At 44.4% G+C, this 18,529-nt stretch overlaps 1 protein-coding gene across 1 annotated transcript in view; it reads left to right on the top strand.

Moving 5' to 3' along the window:
- LOC306915131 (proteasome activator complex subunit 4B-like) overlaps window positions 1-18,529 on the top strand; it is a gene marked incomplete at its 5' end in the record, with an annotated part of 107,673 nt that overhangs the window by 28,631 nt on the left and 60,513 nt on the right. Inside the window, 10 exons of the mRNA XM_079492380.1 lie at window positions 907-1,085; window positions 3,949-4,035; window positions 4,583-4,757; window positions 5,490-5,579; window positions 7,814-7,878; window positions 8,291-8,441; window positions 12,221-12,319; window positions 13,964-14,033; window positions 16,565-16,632; window positions 16,962-17,165. Coding sequence (XP_079348506.1) covers window positions 907-1,085; window positions 3,949-4,035; window positions 4,583-4,757; window positions 5,490-5,579; window positions 7,814-7,878; window positions 8,291-8,441; window positions 12,221-12,319; window positions 13,964-14,033; window positions 16,565-16,632; window positions 16,962-17,165 — 1,188 coding nt within the window. The remainder of the gene's footprint in view (window positions 1-906; window positions 1,086-3,948; window positions 4,036-4,582; window positions 4,758-5,489; window positions 5,580-7,813; window positions 7,879-8,290; window positions 8,442-12,220; window positions 12,320-13,963; window positions 14,034-16,564; window positions 16,633-16,961; window positions 17,166-18,529) is intronic.

The raw sequence follows: 18,529 nt of genomic DNA on the forward strand, positions 1-18,529 counted from the left end.
AATCGACCTGAAAAATCGATTAGTCTAATTGGCTACCCTTTTGTTATACAACGGTGTTTATATTGTGAATAGCTGAGCTTGCACATCTGCTATTTTCACCAAAAAAAGAGAAAAATAAACATTTCTAAGACACGCTTGATGAGGGTCCAGAGGGACCGAAACATCTGTCAGTTTGAATAAATACTGATGAGCACGAGCAGTGTGCAGGATTTGTGTTCATGAAACACTTTTTTTCATGATTGCTTCAGCTGTGACTGTCACCACACCGCACCTGTATCTGAACGAAGTGGATGAGCCAATAATATTCGCTCATCGGTTTTGGAGGGGGACATGTATGCTATGGACATATTATGTCCTTAGCATAGTCCTTGATCAACGTTTGCCTTTTATCTCTCCTATGGTACCAACATCAATACTGCATTGGAATTGTGGACAAAATCTTATCCAACGATAACAAAATATTCTTTCGTTTTTGGGTCTGCGAGGCTGAATGTCATCGAATGGTGGTCTTCCATGGCTCAAATGCCCAATAAATAATAATTTGGAACCAAATGGACCCTTATGGGTCTGTAACTCTGAGAGTGTACAAATGGAACCAAATGAACCCTAACGGGTCCATTTGGTTCCATTTGTACACTCTCAGAGTTAAATTAACATTGTTTTTACAATATAAATTGGCGTCCCAGAGATATATTTTTATATGAAAAGGGTTGAAAAGCGCTGGATTAACTGGATGAATTAGCCCTTCACTAAATCCCACCCCAGAAAGTGATTGTCCAATGCCAATCCAAATAGTGTAGCAACGGTTGCTATGCAGGTCAAGCTTTCTTCGCTGCTAACGTGCCTATTGGACAAGGATGGGTTGGGGAGGGACTTAGTGAAGGGCTAATTGTCGCTCCCCTCTAGGCCAAGCTGATGCGCGTGCTCCAGCGTCTCCCCGCCAGCGTGGTGCGGCGCGTGCACCGCGAGCGCCACGCTCCCCCCTGCTGGCTGGTGCCGGTACCAGAGGACCAGAGGCTGACCGACGCCCACCTCCAGGAGTTCAGCCAAAGCCTCATGGGCGCCGCCCTACTGGCCATGTTCAGGTAGGCTATACTAAACCCTAGTCTCTATATATGCTATATAGAGTCTGGAACTACAACTCCCGAAATCTGAGTAAGGAAGCTGGCATTTCCGTTCACGGAAATATACACTTTACATTTTATTTTTATATTTTTCCTTTTCTGCATGCTAAGCAACAGGCTATATAGCTTAGGTGATTTATATTTATATTAGGATAATTTTGCGCGACTGTAAAGACGAAACGGAAGTGGGGAGGAGGCTCCACTTCCGCTTTATCGCTTATTACTCATGGTAGAGCTTCCGTTGCTCCAGACGGAAGTATTTGACAATTGCGAGAGGCTGCAGTCTGGCAACGTGAGACTAACTACAATTTAACATCACAAAAACTATGCCTATAAACCTAACATCAAAATCCTGTCCACCTGGGCGAAACACTGGGAAAAGAGACTCTCCCCAACACAGTTGTTGACCTCATCGAGTGTGCGTCTGTGTGTGGGGGGCGACGTGCGAGAAAAATATAAAGGCAAGAAAGAACACAGAATCGTCTGGCTGAACTCGTTTTTCCCCCTATTACAAGTAGGTTTTGTGTGGAGAGCGAACGCATGGGAGTAGAATTGGTGAAACAAAAACATCACTCATTGGAGCACTGAAAAAAGTTGAAGCCAGCTCAGCTTCGTTTTTGTAGCTTTTGTTTCGCAGTGACAAGTGTCTTCACGTCGTATCTTCGTAATGTCACTGACATCTGTTTAACCCATTTTGGGGGCGGGAACCCCTTTTGGTGTTAGCATTATGTTATGCTTTAGCTATTGAAAAATAGCAGATCTACAAGCTCATAGCGCGCCACCGAGTGGCGCGCTACGAGCTTGTAGGTCTGCTATTTTTGAAAAATCGAAGAACGACTGACATAGAAACATAGCTTTTTCAGAAAACTGTCAGGATGTAGAAGACATTTTTAGTCAAAATGGGTTAAAATGTCTTGTAGCCTATAGTCGCTTTGCCTCTGCTTATGTGAACACGGCATATGAGTGACATTTTGACATGACTGGCAGGCAGCAAATAATATTATATAACCGACAGTAAAAGAACAAAATGCACAGCTGCGATATTATCGCGTGTAATTTACGTCGTTGGACATACGGTGAAACTCTCTGGCTTATCTGTTGACCAGAGACATTATTATTTTTTACTGTGGTGAATAAATCAAACTTCCCGTGGCAGTTCATTTGGTCAGTCCGCAAAAATGATGTCATGACAGATTGTCATAAAAAAAAATAAAGAAACATGATACATATACTGCACATGTAACTACATAACAACTTAAAATGTCAATTGTTTTTTCCATGAATATAAAATTGTGGAAGATATCCATGAATTTCAGTTCTATAGAGTCCTGACGTCACTCGCTCATCCCCTGGTTCACGGAAGTAATTTCTCTATGGAGAGTGACATGGGGGCATCTTAAAATCTTCTCATATAAGCATTGTGGTCCAAACATAAACAAACTGTCTCGGCGATATTGTCGGGGAGGCGTCTCTGTATCGTTTTAACCCATTTTGGGCGGGAACCCCTTTTGGTGTTAGCATTATGTTATGCTTTAGCTATTGAAAAATAGCAGATCTACAAGCTCATAGCGCGCCACCGAGTGGCACGCTACGAGCTTGTAGGTCTGCTATTTTTGAAAAATCGAAGAACGACTGAAAGAAAACTGTCAGGATATAGAAGACATTTTTAGAATCTGATCTCAGGTCAAAATGGGTTGAGACAGTCAGTCATTCATATTTGATACAGTCTGTTTCTAGTGAAAATGTAACTTATTTGGGAGCAGTAACATTAACGTTTTCTCGCAGTCAGTTGATTCTTCATATCCATATGAGTGAAATGGCCGGGAGGATATTTTTTTCTTAATTTTAACAGTTCTTATGTGAGGTGATCTAAAACCCCCCTATGGGGATTACAATGCAAATAAAAAGTGCATGAACCCGTGGACTTAGCGGCCTCAATACCGATATTGACGTCAGACTTCGGTGCTCTATTCCCTTTTAAATGTAAAAAAGAAGAAGAGAGAAAACATTGGACATGCCTAGAATCGACGATCCCCACCGTGTGTGTATAGGGTCCTTAATTAATTAATCAATCTTTAAGAGTGGTCTCTCATTAGCATTCATGGCGTCAACTCTAGGTACACACGCGGAGAAAGAAATCGCTTTATTTCAGTTAATTCGGAGGCATAACGCCATGATTTATACTTTCACCTGCGCGCCTTGCGTTGTGTGTCGGCTGGCGAAAAGAGCCGCTGCGATGTGTTTTGCGAGCTTGTAGATCGGCTATTTTCCGGAGCACACGACATGATACGCGTCAAGCAATTATAACCCATTCTGGGCGGGAACCCCTTTTGGTGTTTTAAACATTATGTTATAATTTAGCTATTGAAAAATAGCAGATCTACAAGCTCATAGCGCGCCACCGAGTGGCGCGCTACGAGCTTGTAGGTCTGCTATTTTTGAAAAATCGTGAAAATATTTATTTCAGAAAACTGGAGGATTTAGAAGATTTTTTTTAAATTTTGAGGTCAGGCCTAAATGGGATAAATCAGGAATACCACATGTCAACGTAAATGACACAGACCCCCGCGTCACACCCCCCCTACCAGCCAGTGAAAAGCCCTAGGGAACAATATGCAACGTAGCTGTCTCACAAGATCAATGTGTGTAATGGCAGACAGGCCTTCCAGTGCGTGAGCTGAGCACACTCAGCCTTGACACTAGTGGCCTTAATCTGAGAGAGAATGACGGCTAATCTGGTGATTACCGGTCGGTCTGGTCCTTTTTTAAATGCGTCATTGTTCATGTGTCTGTGATTTTGCCGCCCTCTTGTGGTCACGTGCAGCAAGACGGGCAGCATGGACGCAGCCTATGCTCTGCAGAACCTGGCCCTGCTCACTCCCGAGCTCACCATCCCACCTGTGCTGGAGAAGTGAGTAGTGCGTGTGTGTGTGTGTGTGTGTGTGTGTGTGTGTGTGTGTGTGTGTGTGTGTGTGTGTGTGTGTGTGTGTGTGTGTGTGTGTGTGTGTGTGTGTGTGTGTGTGTGTGTGTGTGTGTGACTTACAATGTACAGTAAGTCATGTAGGTTAGATAGGATTCATTTCATATACAGTAGTGTAAATTTTTACTTAAAAACTTAAAGAACAAGAATCGATTAAATCAATTAATTACCAGCTGCATCATTATTATCCACGGGCGTCCGGTATAACTGCCCCTGTGTCCGTTTTAGCGCAGTAGTTTAGGTGGGAACCAAAATGCTCTAAGGCGGAACTATTGTGTTCTGAGTCGTTTGTTTCCGCCCAGACATATTTGTGGTGCGCACATACATCAGCCAATGAGAAAACCAGCTGGACTAGACTCAAGCCCCCAGTGAGGCTCTCCAGCGTTGAAGCACTCGGCCCTAGTGGTGGGAGCGTGAACTGCAGTCGGGTAAAAAAGTGACGCATGTGTGCGTGCGTGCGTGCACTACACCCCTCCAGGATGTACGCCGCCATGGAGACGTTGACAGAGCCCCACACGCTCACGGCCACTCTGAGCTGTATGATCGGCATGGCGCGCAGCCTGGTGTCGTCCCCGGAGGGCCGCCTGCACGTCCTGCCCCTGCTGATGGGCGCGCTGCCAGGGGTAGACCCCAACGACTTCAGCAAGTGCATGGTGGGTAATGGGCCGCCCGGCCTCCTTTATCAATGGAATGAAATGCGTCGTTAATTCTTCAGAGGGCCTCTCCTCTCCTCTCCTCTCCTCTCCTCTCCTCTCCTCTCCTTTATCAATGGGATGAAATGCATCGTTAATTTCTCTTCTCTTCTCTTCTCTTCTCTTCTCTTCTCTTCTCTTCTCTTCTCTTCTCTTCTCTTCTCTTCTCTTCTCTTCTCTTCTCCTTTCTTCTCTTCTCTTCTCTTCTCCCTTCACCTCCTCTCTTCCTCTCCTCTCCTCTCCTCTCCTCCCCTCCCCTCCCCTCCCCTCCCCTCTCCTCTCCTCTCCTCTCCTCTCCTCTCCTCTCCTCTCCTTGTTTTATTGTGTCCCATAAACAAGTGAAGCGGAACCCTCCATTTGCAAGCCAATCTGTTCCCCGTTCATGCTTGAACAGAGAAGTGGATGTTAGATTCTATTTTCGGGCCCTGCTGGTTCTGTTGGGTCCAGCCACGACAGACTAAACCAATCCGTCCCAACCACCAAGTAATTGAATCCGGGTTTTTTTTTTAAATACTGTAGTTCCTTCCACACTCTGTTTTGCTGCTGGCTAATTATCTGGGAGTACGATAATTAATCTGAGAGGTGGTGCCGCGTGGATGCACCGATAGTTTGTATTAAATACCTTTCTGTGTGCGCGTGCGTGTATGTGTGTCTGTGTGTGTGTGTGTTTACTGTGCGTGTGTCTCTGTCCAGATAACGTTCCAGTTTATCGCTACGTTCACCACTCTGGTGCCTTTAGTGGACTGTTCTGCTGCCCCCTCTCAACAGTCTGACCTCACACAGGTACACACACATGGTCATACCGCCCCAACACCTCACACAGGTACACACACATGGTCATACCGCCCCAACACCTCACACAGGTACACACACATGGTCATACGGTACCGCCCCAACACCTCACACAGGTACACACACATGGTCATACCGCCCCAACACCTCACACAGGTACACACACATGGTCATACGGTACCGCCCCAACACCTCACACAGGTACACACACATGGTCATACTGCCCCAACACCTCACACAGGTACACACACATGGTCATACTGCCCCAACACCTCACACAGGTACACACACATGGTCATACGGTACCGCCCCAACACCTCACACAGGTACACACAAATGGTCATACCACCCCAACACCTCACACAGGTACACACACATGGTCATAACGTGCCAACACCTCACACAGGTACACACAAATGGTCATACCACCCCAACACCTCACACAGGTACACACACATGGTCATACCGCGCCAACACCTCACACAGGTACACAGTACACACACATGGTCATACCGCCCCAACACCTCACACAGGTATACACACATGGTCATACCGCCCCAACACCTCACACAGGTACACACACATGGTCATACCGCCCCAACACCTCACACAGGTATACACACATGGTCATACCGCCCCAACACCTCACACAGGTATACACACATGGTCATACCGCCCCAACACCTCACACAGGTACACACACATGGTCATACTGCCACAACACCTCACACAGGTACACACACATGGTCATACCGCCACAACACCTCACACAGGTACACACACATGGTCATACCGCCCCAACACCTCACACAGGTACACACACATGGTCCATACCGCCACAATACCTCACACAGGTACACACACATGGTCATACTGCCACAACACCTCACACAGGTACACACACATTGTCATACTGCCCCAACACCTCACACAGGTACACACACACATGGTCATATACCGCCACAATACCTCACACAGGTACACACACATGGTCCATACCGCCACAATACCTCACACAGGTACACACACATGGTCATACCGCCACAACACCTCACACAGGTACACACACACATGGTCATATACCGCCACAATACCTCACACAGGTACACACACATGGTCATACCGCCACAATACCTCACACAGGTACACACACATGGTCATACCACCCCAACACCTCACACAGGTACACACACATGGTCATACTGCCACAACACCTCACACAGGTACACACACATTGTCATACTGCCCCAACACCTCACACAGGTACACACACACATGGTCATATACCGCCACAATACCTCACACAGGTACACACACATGGTCCATACCGCCCCAACACCTCACACAGGTACACACACACATGGTCATATACCGCCACAATACCTCACACAGGTACACACACATGGTCATACCGCCACAATACCTCACACAGGTACACACACATGGTCATACCACCCCAACACCTCACACAGGTACACACACATGGTCATACCGCGATTACCGCCCCAACACCTCACACAGGTACACACACATGGTCATAATGTTCTCCTGCCCCGCCCCAACACCTCACACAGGTACACACATGGTCATATCAACATCAAGGAATAGTTCACCCAAAAAGAATTCTATCAATTACACACCCCACGAAGCCTTGATGGTGATTATTATTTTGTTCCTCCTAAGCCAATAGTTTGATGACCAGCGGACATTGACATTGAGACTCTAAAAGAGTCTAAAGGAGACTCTAAAAGAGTCTCAATGGATGGAGTCTCGTCTCCTGCTGACCGGCCAGCCGGTCATCCAGTTATTGGCTCAGGAATGCGACAAAAACGAAACAATCTCCATGAATTCAAAGCTTCCAGGGATTGTGTAATAATAGAAAATAAGTATTGTTTAAATGTGATTCAGTGTTATTTAGACATATGCTAAGGTTCATTGTTTATATGATATCCTATAGTTTCAATGTATGATTGATATCATATTGACAGTATGTTGTTTAGACTAGAGATTATTATATTGACAGTATGTTGTTTAGAGTAGACTGATGCTAGGTTCTTGGTTTACTTGTGCTATTTTTTTTTAAATCGTAAAAAGAAATATATATATATATATATATATATATATATATATATTATTATTATTATTATTATTATTTTTTACACATACAAAAAACAAAACAAAAAAAACGACAGCATATTAATTATTCTTTTCCCTCACCTTCTCAGATTGAGAAGGATTTGTGTTATGCTTCAGCGCAGTTTGAAGACTTCGTCCTTCAGTTTCTAGACAGGTAATGCACTAGATTCTTCTTTTCTCTTTTCTCTCTGTTCTTAGCTTGCTTATGATTCTTGATGACTATTTCTATGTATTTGATGTATCCCCATGTGTTGTTCTTGCTTACTGAAAGTCGCTCTGGATTAAGAGCGTCTGCTAAATGCCCTAAATTGTAAATTGTAAACGGTAAAGTAAAACATTTTAAACACAGACCCTGTCCAATACGGACTTCGAGGATGCATTGCCAGTATAGGAATCTCTAGGACCTCGCGTATAGGGTCTTGGGTTTTGTGTCCTCTGTTTTGTGTCCTCTGTTTATTAAGATCTGATTCAGGTTTTGTCTTTGAATCGCGCGTGATGTGTGTGTGTGTGTGTGTGTGTGTGTGTGTGCATGTTTGTGTGCGTGCGTGTGTGCGTGTGTTTCCCAGGTGTTTCGCCCTGATAGACAGCAACACGCTGCTGCAGACCAGAGGCGAGACGGAGACGGACACCCAGACCCACCTGGAGAGCCTGGTGGAGCTGGGCCTGTCCTCCACCGTCAGCACCATCCTGACGCAGTGCTCCACTGACATCTACCAGGTACATATACCACACGCGCACACGCACACACACACACACACACACACACACACACACACACACACATCGTCAGCACCATCCTCACACAGTGCTCCACCGACAAAAGTTATTTTATTAACCCATTTTGACCTGAGGACGATTCCACAAATGTCTTCTAAATCTTGGGATTTGACAGTTTTCTGAAAAACCTATATTTCTGTCAGTCGTTCTCAAACATTTTCTTGTGAAGGACTCCCAAAAATATATGAAATTGGCTGCCGACCCCCATCTGAAAATATGTTGTTCCAGGGACCCCCCCAGTAGCAAAGATTTGAGTTAAAAACGTTCGCTCTGAAAGAATATATTCAAACATTTGGGCCACATTTTCAGAGCTTGTAGATCTGCTATTTTTCAATAGCTAAAGTATAACATAATGCTTAAAACACCAACGGGGGTTCCCGCCCAAAATGGGTTAATAACTTTTAAGGCCATCTCTGGTCTGGCCCCCATCATATATCTCCGATTTACTCGAGCCATTTGTCCCACAGCGTACTCTGAGGTCCTCTCAGATAAAGGGCTCCTCGGAATCCCAACATCCAGGCTAAAAAACGAAAGGCAATCGGGCCTTTGCTTTCAGAGCTCCGACCCTCTGGAATGCCCTCCCTCGTGGAGATCAGGCTCGCAGAGTCCGTCCCCCGTTTCAAATCCCTCCTGAAAACCCTTTTTTGTTGTTGCTTTTTTTACATTGCTTGCTTGTTTTATCCTGTATCATTACTTATTGTTGTTTACTACATATTGTTTTTCATGTTGTCAATTGTTTTTATTCTCTGTGAAGCACTTTGTAACTTCGTTTCGATAGGTGCTATATAAATAAAGATTTATTATTATTAATATTATTATTATTATCTACTAGGTAACGCACGCAGGCACGTCGGTGGAAAAGAAAAACGTTCCTTTTTTATTTATTTAAAAACGATACAAAACATACTGAAAATAATAATAAAGCTTTATTTATATAGCACCTTTCAAGAACAAGGTCACAAAGTGCTGAACAACAAGAGCATAGAACATGTCATACATCCAAAGGCAACAGCAAAAACACAGAATAATGGCACATCGGTGAAAAACATGAAAAAGTGAAAAAATACAAAGAAATCACAACGATAAAGGATTAAAAGCAGCTTTGTAGAAATGGGTCTTCGGGAGTGTTTTAAAATTCCATAATGAGGGTGCGCGGATTGCAAAGGCCTTTCTTGCACCTGTCAGGAGGCGGGCTGCTGCATTTTGGACCAATTGTAGTCGGTGAATTGATTTTTTTGGAAAGACAGGTGTAAAGGGAATTGCAATAGTCTAGGCGTGAATATATGAAGGCGTGGATGACTTTGGTTAAGTCGGGGCGTGAGAGAAAGGGCTTTATTTTGGCAATGTTGCGAAGGTGGTAAAATGAGGACTGGACAACCTTTTTTTACATGGCCCTCCAGGGAGAGGTCGGAATCGAGGGTGACACCTAGGTTTCTGGCTGCGGGTTTAATGTTCTGGCGGCGCCAACCAAGGTTGTTTTCCAAACGGACAGCTGTCTGATGGTGGGCCAAATGAAAGGACTGATTGGTTGAGTTGTAGTAGGACATCTTTACCCATCCAGACCTGAATGTCGGCTAGACAGGAGCCGATCTACCAGCGCACAACAACTCACGATGTGAGGTGTCGTGAGCTTGTACATCTGATATTTTCACTACTTTAGTGTATGATGAAGTAGGGCATTCATTTAGGGAAAAAACATAAAAAGTTGAAATATGGAGATATGAGTTTTCTGGCTGACGAGATTCATTCACACGCATTAATTGATTTTTTTTAATAACTAATTAACAAGATGGATCGTCCTAAAAAAACTATTTACAGAATAAACATGTCAAGAGTTCAATCATTACTTATTTAATTGAATTTATTTCCTTTTAAGTTATTGTTTATTTTTTTTATTACAGGGGACAGCGATTCATTTAAAACTAGCTGCCTCTGAGATTGCTAGCAGCTCATTTTGGATCTGTTGTTCCTGGACAGGTAGACACAAAAATTGAATAAATACACACAGAACATTAGCCCCTTTTTCCATCAGGACAATCTAGTCTTTTTGGTTACAGTTCTGAACCAGTGTCGCTTTCGTCGACTAAAACTAAGACGAAAAATGTTCGTCGACTACCTTTTTCCACTGACGAAAACTAAATGGAAACTAAATGAAAACTAAGCTATGATGACTAAAACTAAGACTAAATATACTGACAATTTCGTCAACAAATAAAAACTAGACAAAAATGTTAGGAAGGGACTAGTGGACAAGAGATCCAGTATAAGTCATTTTACAATTACTGAAGTTGCATGCTGAAAATAGCCGATCTACAAGCTCAAACAAACACGTTGCACTTCAGCAAGTAAAAAAAAAACAGTCATTACGACGGCATCAGGCCCTGCCGACAAAATCAACTGTAGATTTAGTCGACTAAAATCTTATGATGTTTAGTCGACTAAAACTAGACTAACACTAAGGCATTCCAGGTGACTAAATTGTGACTATTTAAGAGACTATAACTAAAATTGAAATCAAAATGTGCTGTCAAACACAACACTGGTTCTGAATTCCATTAATTTCCGTTGGAAACAGGGTAGGGGGGTGTCTGTCTGTATCAGCTTTGGAAAACAGTCCTTGCCAATCATCATCATCATCACCTGTATTTATACTCGGAAATACAGTTGAGGACAAGCCCTCATTTTCAATGTAGCCGAGGTTACAATTCCCAAATACAGTCAAAACAATACATCAACACAACATTATAAATCAGGATAAATTACAGAGGAACTTAAATGCAGAACAACCAGTAAAATAAATCAATTGAAGCAGGAGCAATCACAGTGAAAAATGTTCTGGAGCATTCCTTTGAACTGACCGAAGGATGGCAGGGAGCTCAGTTTTAAGGAGTTTTGAAGTTCATTCCACGAGGTTGGGCCATTGACAGAAAAAGCTGTCTTGCCCAACTCTGTCTGAGCCTGAGGAACCTTGAGCCTTAAAGAATCACTAGAGCGGGTCTGATCTTAGAGTATATATATGAATAGAGACGGCACTCGGAGGAAACCCTGAGGCGCAATGGACATAGTGGCCGAATTTGGTATTGCAGCGTGGGCCAAACACTGGTCCGTTGACTATCATTGCGCACGTTCATGATGACACGTGAACGCGGTTTCAGTGCAATGGCAGCGCGTTCATGTGTTTGGCCCAATCAATCCCAGAATGCACTCTGTTCCTACAAGGAAGGAGGAGTGAAATCGCCTCATGCGCTTTTGAGCAACTTAATGCAAGTGGATGGGAGGAGAACTCGGGTGACGTCTCTATTCATATATACTCTAAGGGTCTGATACGTGCGCTATTGTTCAATTCCAACATGGAGCAGATATAGTCAGGGAGCATCCCAGCAATGGCTTTATATAAAAATAGGTGCCAATGCTTATCTCGCCTCTCAGTCAGAGAGGATAAACCTGAGTTCTCATAAAGTGCACAGTGGTGGGTACCATAACTATCTCCAAGGCGGAGTGGTAGACAGTGTCTAGCCGCTTTAAAAGTGAAGGAGCAGCAGACCTATACATTATGTCCCCGTAGTCCAGGACCGAGAGGAAAGTGGACTCAATAATAGCTTTTTTACTGGAATTTGGAAAACAGAATTTATTGCTATATTCATACAATGAACGTTGGCACCGCAGTGTCTCGCACGATTTGAACGTGTAAAAACCGTGTTCTCTTTTCCTATCAACAGGTGGCGCTACAGAAGGTGTATCGTTTCGCCACCTCCAACATCTTCGAGCCCTGTGTGTCTGGCAGGATGGTGGCGGACATGTGCAGAGCCGCGGCAAAGGTGTGTGTGTGTGTGTGTGTGTGTGTGTGTGTGTGTGTGTGTGTGTGTGTGTGTGTGTGTGTGTGTGTGTGTGTGTGTGTGTGTGTGTGTGTGTGTGTGTGTGTGTGTGTGTGTGTGTGTGTGTGTGTGTGTGTGTGTGTGTGTGTGTGTGTGTGTGCGTGTGTGTTGGAGCTATGCCTGATTTACAGTTGCGCGGCAATGTCGTGTGCAATGTTGCGTGTGTGTGTGTGTGCGTGCGTGCGTGCGTCTGGCTGTGTTACGTATCCTCTTTGATGTGGGGTCACTGGACATCTTTAAAAGGGTCAGTCTATGAACTGTCCCTAAAATTGATCCTGAAACCTTGATTCCAATCGCATCAGCCGATGTGGAAAATTACATTTGACCTCCTGTGTCTGCGACGTATATCCCTCGCATCCTCCTCGGCTTCCATTCTGTGGCTGTGTCCTTTTATGTTGAGTACTCACTGCTTTCACTTCTCAACTTTTTCAATTTGAGGGGTCCTTTCACATTGATTTACTTATTTAGGTAAAGATTTATGTTATAAAAAATTATAAAAAAGTGATGCTGTATCTAGACATTTAGCTGGGGACCCCCTGGAGCTCCCCCCCACCCCCCCCAATGACCCCACTTTGCGGAACCACTTCTGTATGTCGTCGTGTTTCATTTCGATGTATTATTAACCACTTAAACCACATATTTGACTGGAGTCCCTCAGGGATATATATTAGTATCTTTTTCCGCTTTTTCGCTCTACGTTAAAGATGGAGTGCCGTGATTGTTTTACTTTTTCTGTTTTGTATGTGTCTATGCAGTTAACATTACTCTAATAGACCCCCAGGTGTGGTTAGAATATTCAAATATGTCTTCCCTCCTCTGTGTATTTTTGGTATCTTCCTGGAATATGAAAGCCTTTGAGTCAAAAGGCCCAATCAAGGCCTGGGCCGTGGCTCAGTGGTCCAGGCACCTTGGCCGGTAGTCTGAGTCTTGCAGTGTGCCGCGGGTTCGACTCCCGATCCCGACGGCCTTTACTGCATGTCACCCCCCATCTCTCTCTCCCATTTCCTGTCAGCCTACTGTCTGTATAAAATAAAGGCGAAAGCCGCAAAAAAATCATAAAAAAAGGCCCAATCAAAATACACCACTTTAGTGACACCCATAATCCCTCCCCTAACCCCTCCCCCATTATCATACAACACACAGCTGTGGGCGAGGCTTAAGTTCAGGTGGGTGGTGCTAAGGTGAAAGCCAGCAGGTGTACTTAATGAACTGGTGGGTGTGGTCACATAAAAACATAATTTTAACACTTCCAAAACGTCCTCCTAGTATGATTTAGTACCTGATGATCATGTTTTAGGGGGGGGGGGGGGGGGGGGGGGATCACGGCACTCCATCTTTAAATATCTTCACTGAAAACAGCCAATCGACAAGTTCTAGCCAATCTGCTATTGTTGAAAGTTGCGAAAGTTTTCCCCAACAATACAGATGCTGGGGGGGGGGGTTCAGTGGTTTAACTTTGTTTCATCATTTTTGCATGTGAGTCACTCGATACTAATTTTTATCATTTCTTTTGCGTGCTTGTGTGTATTCGCCTGGTCATGGTATGTGTGCGTGCGTGCGTGTGTGTGTGCGTGTGTGCGCTTGCAGTGTCATCCCGCCGAATCTCTTCGTCTGTTCGTACCTCACTGCTGCAGCATCATATCCAGCATTACAGACAGTCAGTACCTCACTCTGTGTGTGTTTGTGTGTGTGTTTTTTTGTGTGTGTGTGTGCGCGTGCATGCATGTGTGTGCGTTTGCATCTACGTGTGTGTGCGTGTGTGTGTGTGTGTATGTCTGTAGTGCTAGATGGTGTTTAGAGCAGTGTAGTACTAGTATTAGTGCTACTTTACCCCCCCCAAAAATACTTATTTTTTTTAGCTAAGCCCCGCCCTCTCCCACTTAGACACTCCCACTTAGACCTCTTCCAGCCGGGCTCATTCATTCCAATGTAAATATCATGGATTTTTACACATTAAATACTGGTTTGTTTTTGGAACCAGACCTTCAAAATCTCTTCCAAATCCGTCAACAAGGCCTGCCGTATGCACTGGGAATAATGTGCGTCACATTTATTTTTTTAAAACAATGTTTTATCATATAGGAAAACTATTGGTGGAGACTGGTTTGTCTAACCCAGAGTAATAATAATAGAGAGTGGCGACACTAGAGTTGACTCTCATTGTAACAATGGAATGCGGAAGTGCTCATTCTATCTCAATGGGATAGTTCCAGCCATAGGAGCAATGTTTGGAACTATAGCCCAAAGCATGTCGCTAGACTCGCTACTCTCCTACTCTACACTCTGGTCTAACCCATGTTATGCTTAGCTGTGATTGGACGATAGCAGTTTGGGGAGGGGCTTAGCTATAGGTCAATTACACACCCAATGAAATCTTGGATTCATGGAGATGTTTTTTTTGTTCTTGTCACATTCCTAAACCAATACATGCCCCTGGTCCCTGCCAGGTCGGGGATTCCAGATTATGCTGTCGCCTTAAGGCATCGACCCCTTGGCCACTGTGAGTGAGTCTACACACACCCCAGGCACCTAAGGCGACAGCATGAGCTGGAATCACCAACAGTCCCCTTCCCGGCTCAGGGGCGGGCAGCTACTCCCCCTTGTTAAGTCCCTCTTGACACTAAACTGTCCACTTTTTCGCTCTGACACCTTGTTAATTTGGCCGCAGCTTGCCTGGTGAGCGACTCGTGGGCCCAAAATTAGAGTCTGGAAAAATGGAAATTCTGAAATTCCAAATGTGTAGGAACCCTAGTGTAAATATTGATTGAGTTTAAATTGAGGCTTATAGTTGCACGGCGGTGTCGCGCACCGAAAATAGCTTGTTGTTTTCGGTTCATGACTACGACTACGCAACTAAGCCCAGGCCTTATTCATGTTTCATTTCAAGCAGGCAGCCTGCCTGCCTGCGGTTCATTGCCATTCAGGCCCACACACACACACACACACACACACACACACACACACACACACACACACACACGCTCAGATATATCAACACGGTGTGAATGTCTTAATGTGGGATGTATTCGAGGCTTCATGCGTCGGATTGGTTCTGCCAGGAGATACGCTATACGAGTATTTAGAGTTTGCAAATCTGCGACTGTTTGTCTGAAGTGATTGCTTTTGAAATGTGAACGCACCGTTCCATGATTGGCCCGCGCCTTAACGGTTTAACTTCAAACCGCCGCCAGCCGGGGCCGGAAAACCCTCGTATCTCCGTGCTTTGTGAAATCAACGCCCTCCTACTTCATCACACAAGGGCGTTGCACGAAAGTAGCGAATACGGCCGATGGATGTACAAGCTCCCGACACGTCGCATCGCCTGTAGATTGTCTGATCTTTTTTTTTAAAGATTTGTTTTTGTTGTGAAGATAGACAGGAAAGAGGGAGAGAGAGAGAGAGAGATGGGGAGAGACACGCAGCAAAGGTCGTCATGAACGGGACTCGAACGTGCGGCACGCTGTCAGGGCATATTATACTGTATGTGTCATGTGCCTGGACCACTATAGGCCAGTGGGCGCGCCCCCTGTTTTCACTATTTTAAAATGTTTTTTTCTAAAATAATTAGATAAAAGAAGCGGTTTATTTATTTGGACATACCAGGTTTCCACCCGACGGCATACGGAATCAAAGTCGCCCTTTAGGGACCCGCGTAGATGCGACTCATTTTAATTCCTGACATATAGAGAATTACGTGCAGCCCACACATGTAAATTACATATAGTAACGGTGGCACTCGAAAGCAATCACAGAAAGACGTGTGTTCCGTCAGGGAGCTGGAACGTGCGGCGCCGAGGGACACCCCGCCGCCCCGGCCCGTATGTTTGTGTGTTTTTTTCCTCAGAGTACGATGTGAATCGCGCGTGTGCCGTGCGTGCGTCAACGACGACAACGGAATTCCCCGATGCGATGCTGATCTCATCCGCTGCTGCTGACTATATAAACAGGGAGATTGAAAGGAAAAGAAATGAAAGAACATGACTCATTTTAGTCTAATTTAGACACCACGCAACAACACAAAATGCTAATGTGTTTTGGCAAACTCGAGCCTTGATCAAAGCATGTTTTGTGTGCGCATGTGTGTATGCATGCATGCGTGTGTGTGTGTGTGTGTGTGTGCATGTGTGTGTGTGTGTGTGCGTGTGTGCGTGTGTGTGTGCGTGTCCACGTGTGCATGCACGTGTGTAGATGAAGAGCTCGTGAGCGAGGAGGAGCTGGATAAGGAGTTATTGTGGAATCTCCAGCTGCTTTCGGAGGTGAGATGAGAAGCAATCAAATTGCATCATTACACACACACACACACACACGTGCGCGCACACACACACACACACACACACACACACACACACACACACACACAAACCTCGCATCCCGGGCGTTCAAACATAATGCTGTCTGTCTCGGTAGGCAGCTATAGCTCACCCCCTGGGGACAGACTGTGCGTGTTTGTTTGTGAAGACGCGCCAGATGTTCTAATTTATTTTAACGTTTTAAGAAAGACAGCAGTCAAATTAACTGTGTATACGTTTCTCTGTCTGTGTGTGTGTGTGTGCGTTGCACGTGTGCGTGTGTGTGTTATTTAAAGGTGATACGCGTGGACGGGGAACAGCTGCTGAGGTACCGGGGGGACCTGGAGGGCGTGCTGTGCGCGTGTGTGCGCCTGCGCTGCAAGCGGGCGTACACGCTGGCGTGCAGCCTGCTGGAGCACGCCCTGCGCTCCCTGTCCCTCATCTACCCCACAGACTACCGCAGCACGCCGGGAGGCTTCCACACCGACCTGCCCATACGAGTACGTTGAGACACACCGCACCGCTAGGGCGGTGAATCTTTGGGTGTCCCCCGATTCGATTTCCGATTCTTGGGGTCACGATTCGATTCAACTCTATTCTCAATCCAAAAACGATTGTCTATACAAAATGATTCTCGATTCAATACTACAATACAATACAGCTGTGCTGATCTGAAGTGACTAGTACTGACTACAGTAACTTGAAAATGACTGAAGACATGATGTTTGCTGTGATTAGGGTAAGCTTACATTTCATATCACAAACACCATGGCCGTGCTGCGACCCAAGAAAAAGTGCCTAGAAAATGATTTTCGTTCCCGCGTCTTTGGCACTACGATTTCAATGCATATTTCCATAGACAATACCCTTCTGGACTTTGGGTTAAAAGTTCTCCGCATAATATCCTGCAGTATTTTGTCACAAGCCAGAAATGTATATACAAGTGTATAACCAAAAAACGAAAATCTTGTGCTGCTGTTTTTGCTTGTAAAATGTGTTATATTGATTGTGGCAACACAAACTATTTCTCAAATGTCATAATTACATATACCTAACATCTGAAACAAGTATTGGTGCCTTAGTTTAATCATGTGAATTTAGATCATGAAATGTAGCAAATTTGTTAAAGAAAACTCTTCAACTTAAGTGATGGCACCTAGCTCAATGAAACATACACAATAGTTAATTTAGCCAAAAGCTTATGTTTCATACATAAAGAATTTCACAATCTACTGTGTAATGAAAGGTAGAAAAGAAAAGCAGCCCACCTTGGCCCAAAATGGCTGAAAATCTATCAAAATGTTACCACGCCCCCTAAATTGGAATAATGCAAAAATTGGACAAGACAAAAAATAAATGCACTAAAGGTCAGAATTATTACAACATATGGTATGAAACATTTATTCAAGTATCACAAAGTGTCACAGAATCTGGATTTAGCTAGGGCGCCCAAGCTGGCAACCTTTGGGGTCGCCATAGCGGCCAAATCCATGGCTGCTATACCTAAAATGGTTTTGGCTGTAATATTTGAACCAGATGAGCTACAAACATTGTGTCTATGTCATGTTTTTTGACCATTACAAACACATTGGAATGCTTATAATTATGATTGAGTGTGTCTGGAACCTTAATTTGCATATTTACAAGATGGCACTAAGTGAAAACGAGTGAACTTTTGACATTTTTGACAAAAAACTTATTCAACATTTTCACCCAGAACACCTTTAGGAACAGCCTAAAAAAAGCAACCTTTGTATGTTACACATTTAATTTATTTCAAAAATACAAAATGAAAGTAATGGAGTTCAGTACATTCCTATTGATAGAGTATGAGTAGGAGTATGACCAACTAACTTCACACTCG

Source organism: Electrona antarctica, assembly GCF_951216825.1.
Source record: "Electrona antarctica genome assembly, chromosome: 22".
Lineage (NCBI taxonomy): Eukaryota > Metazoa > Chordata > Actinopteri > Myctophiformes > Myctophidae > Electrona > Electrona antarctica.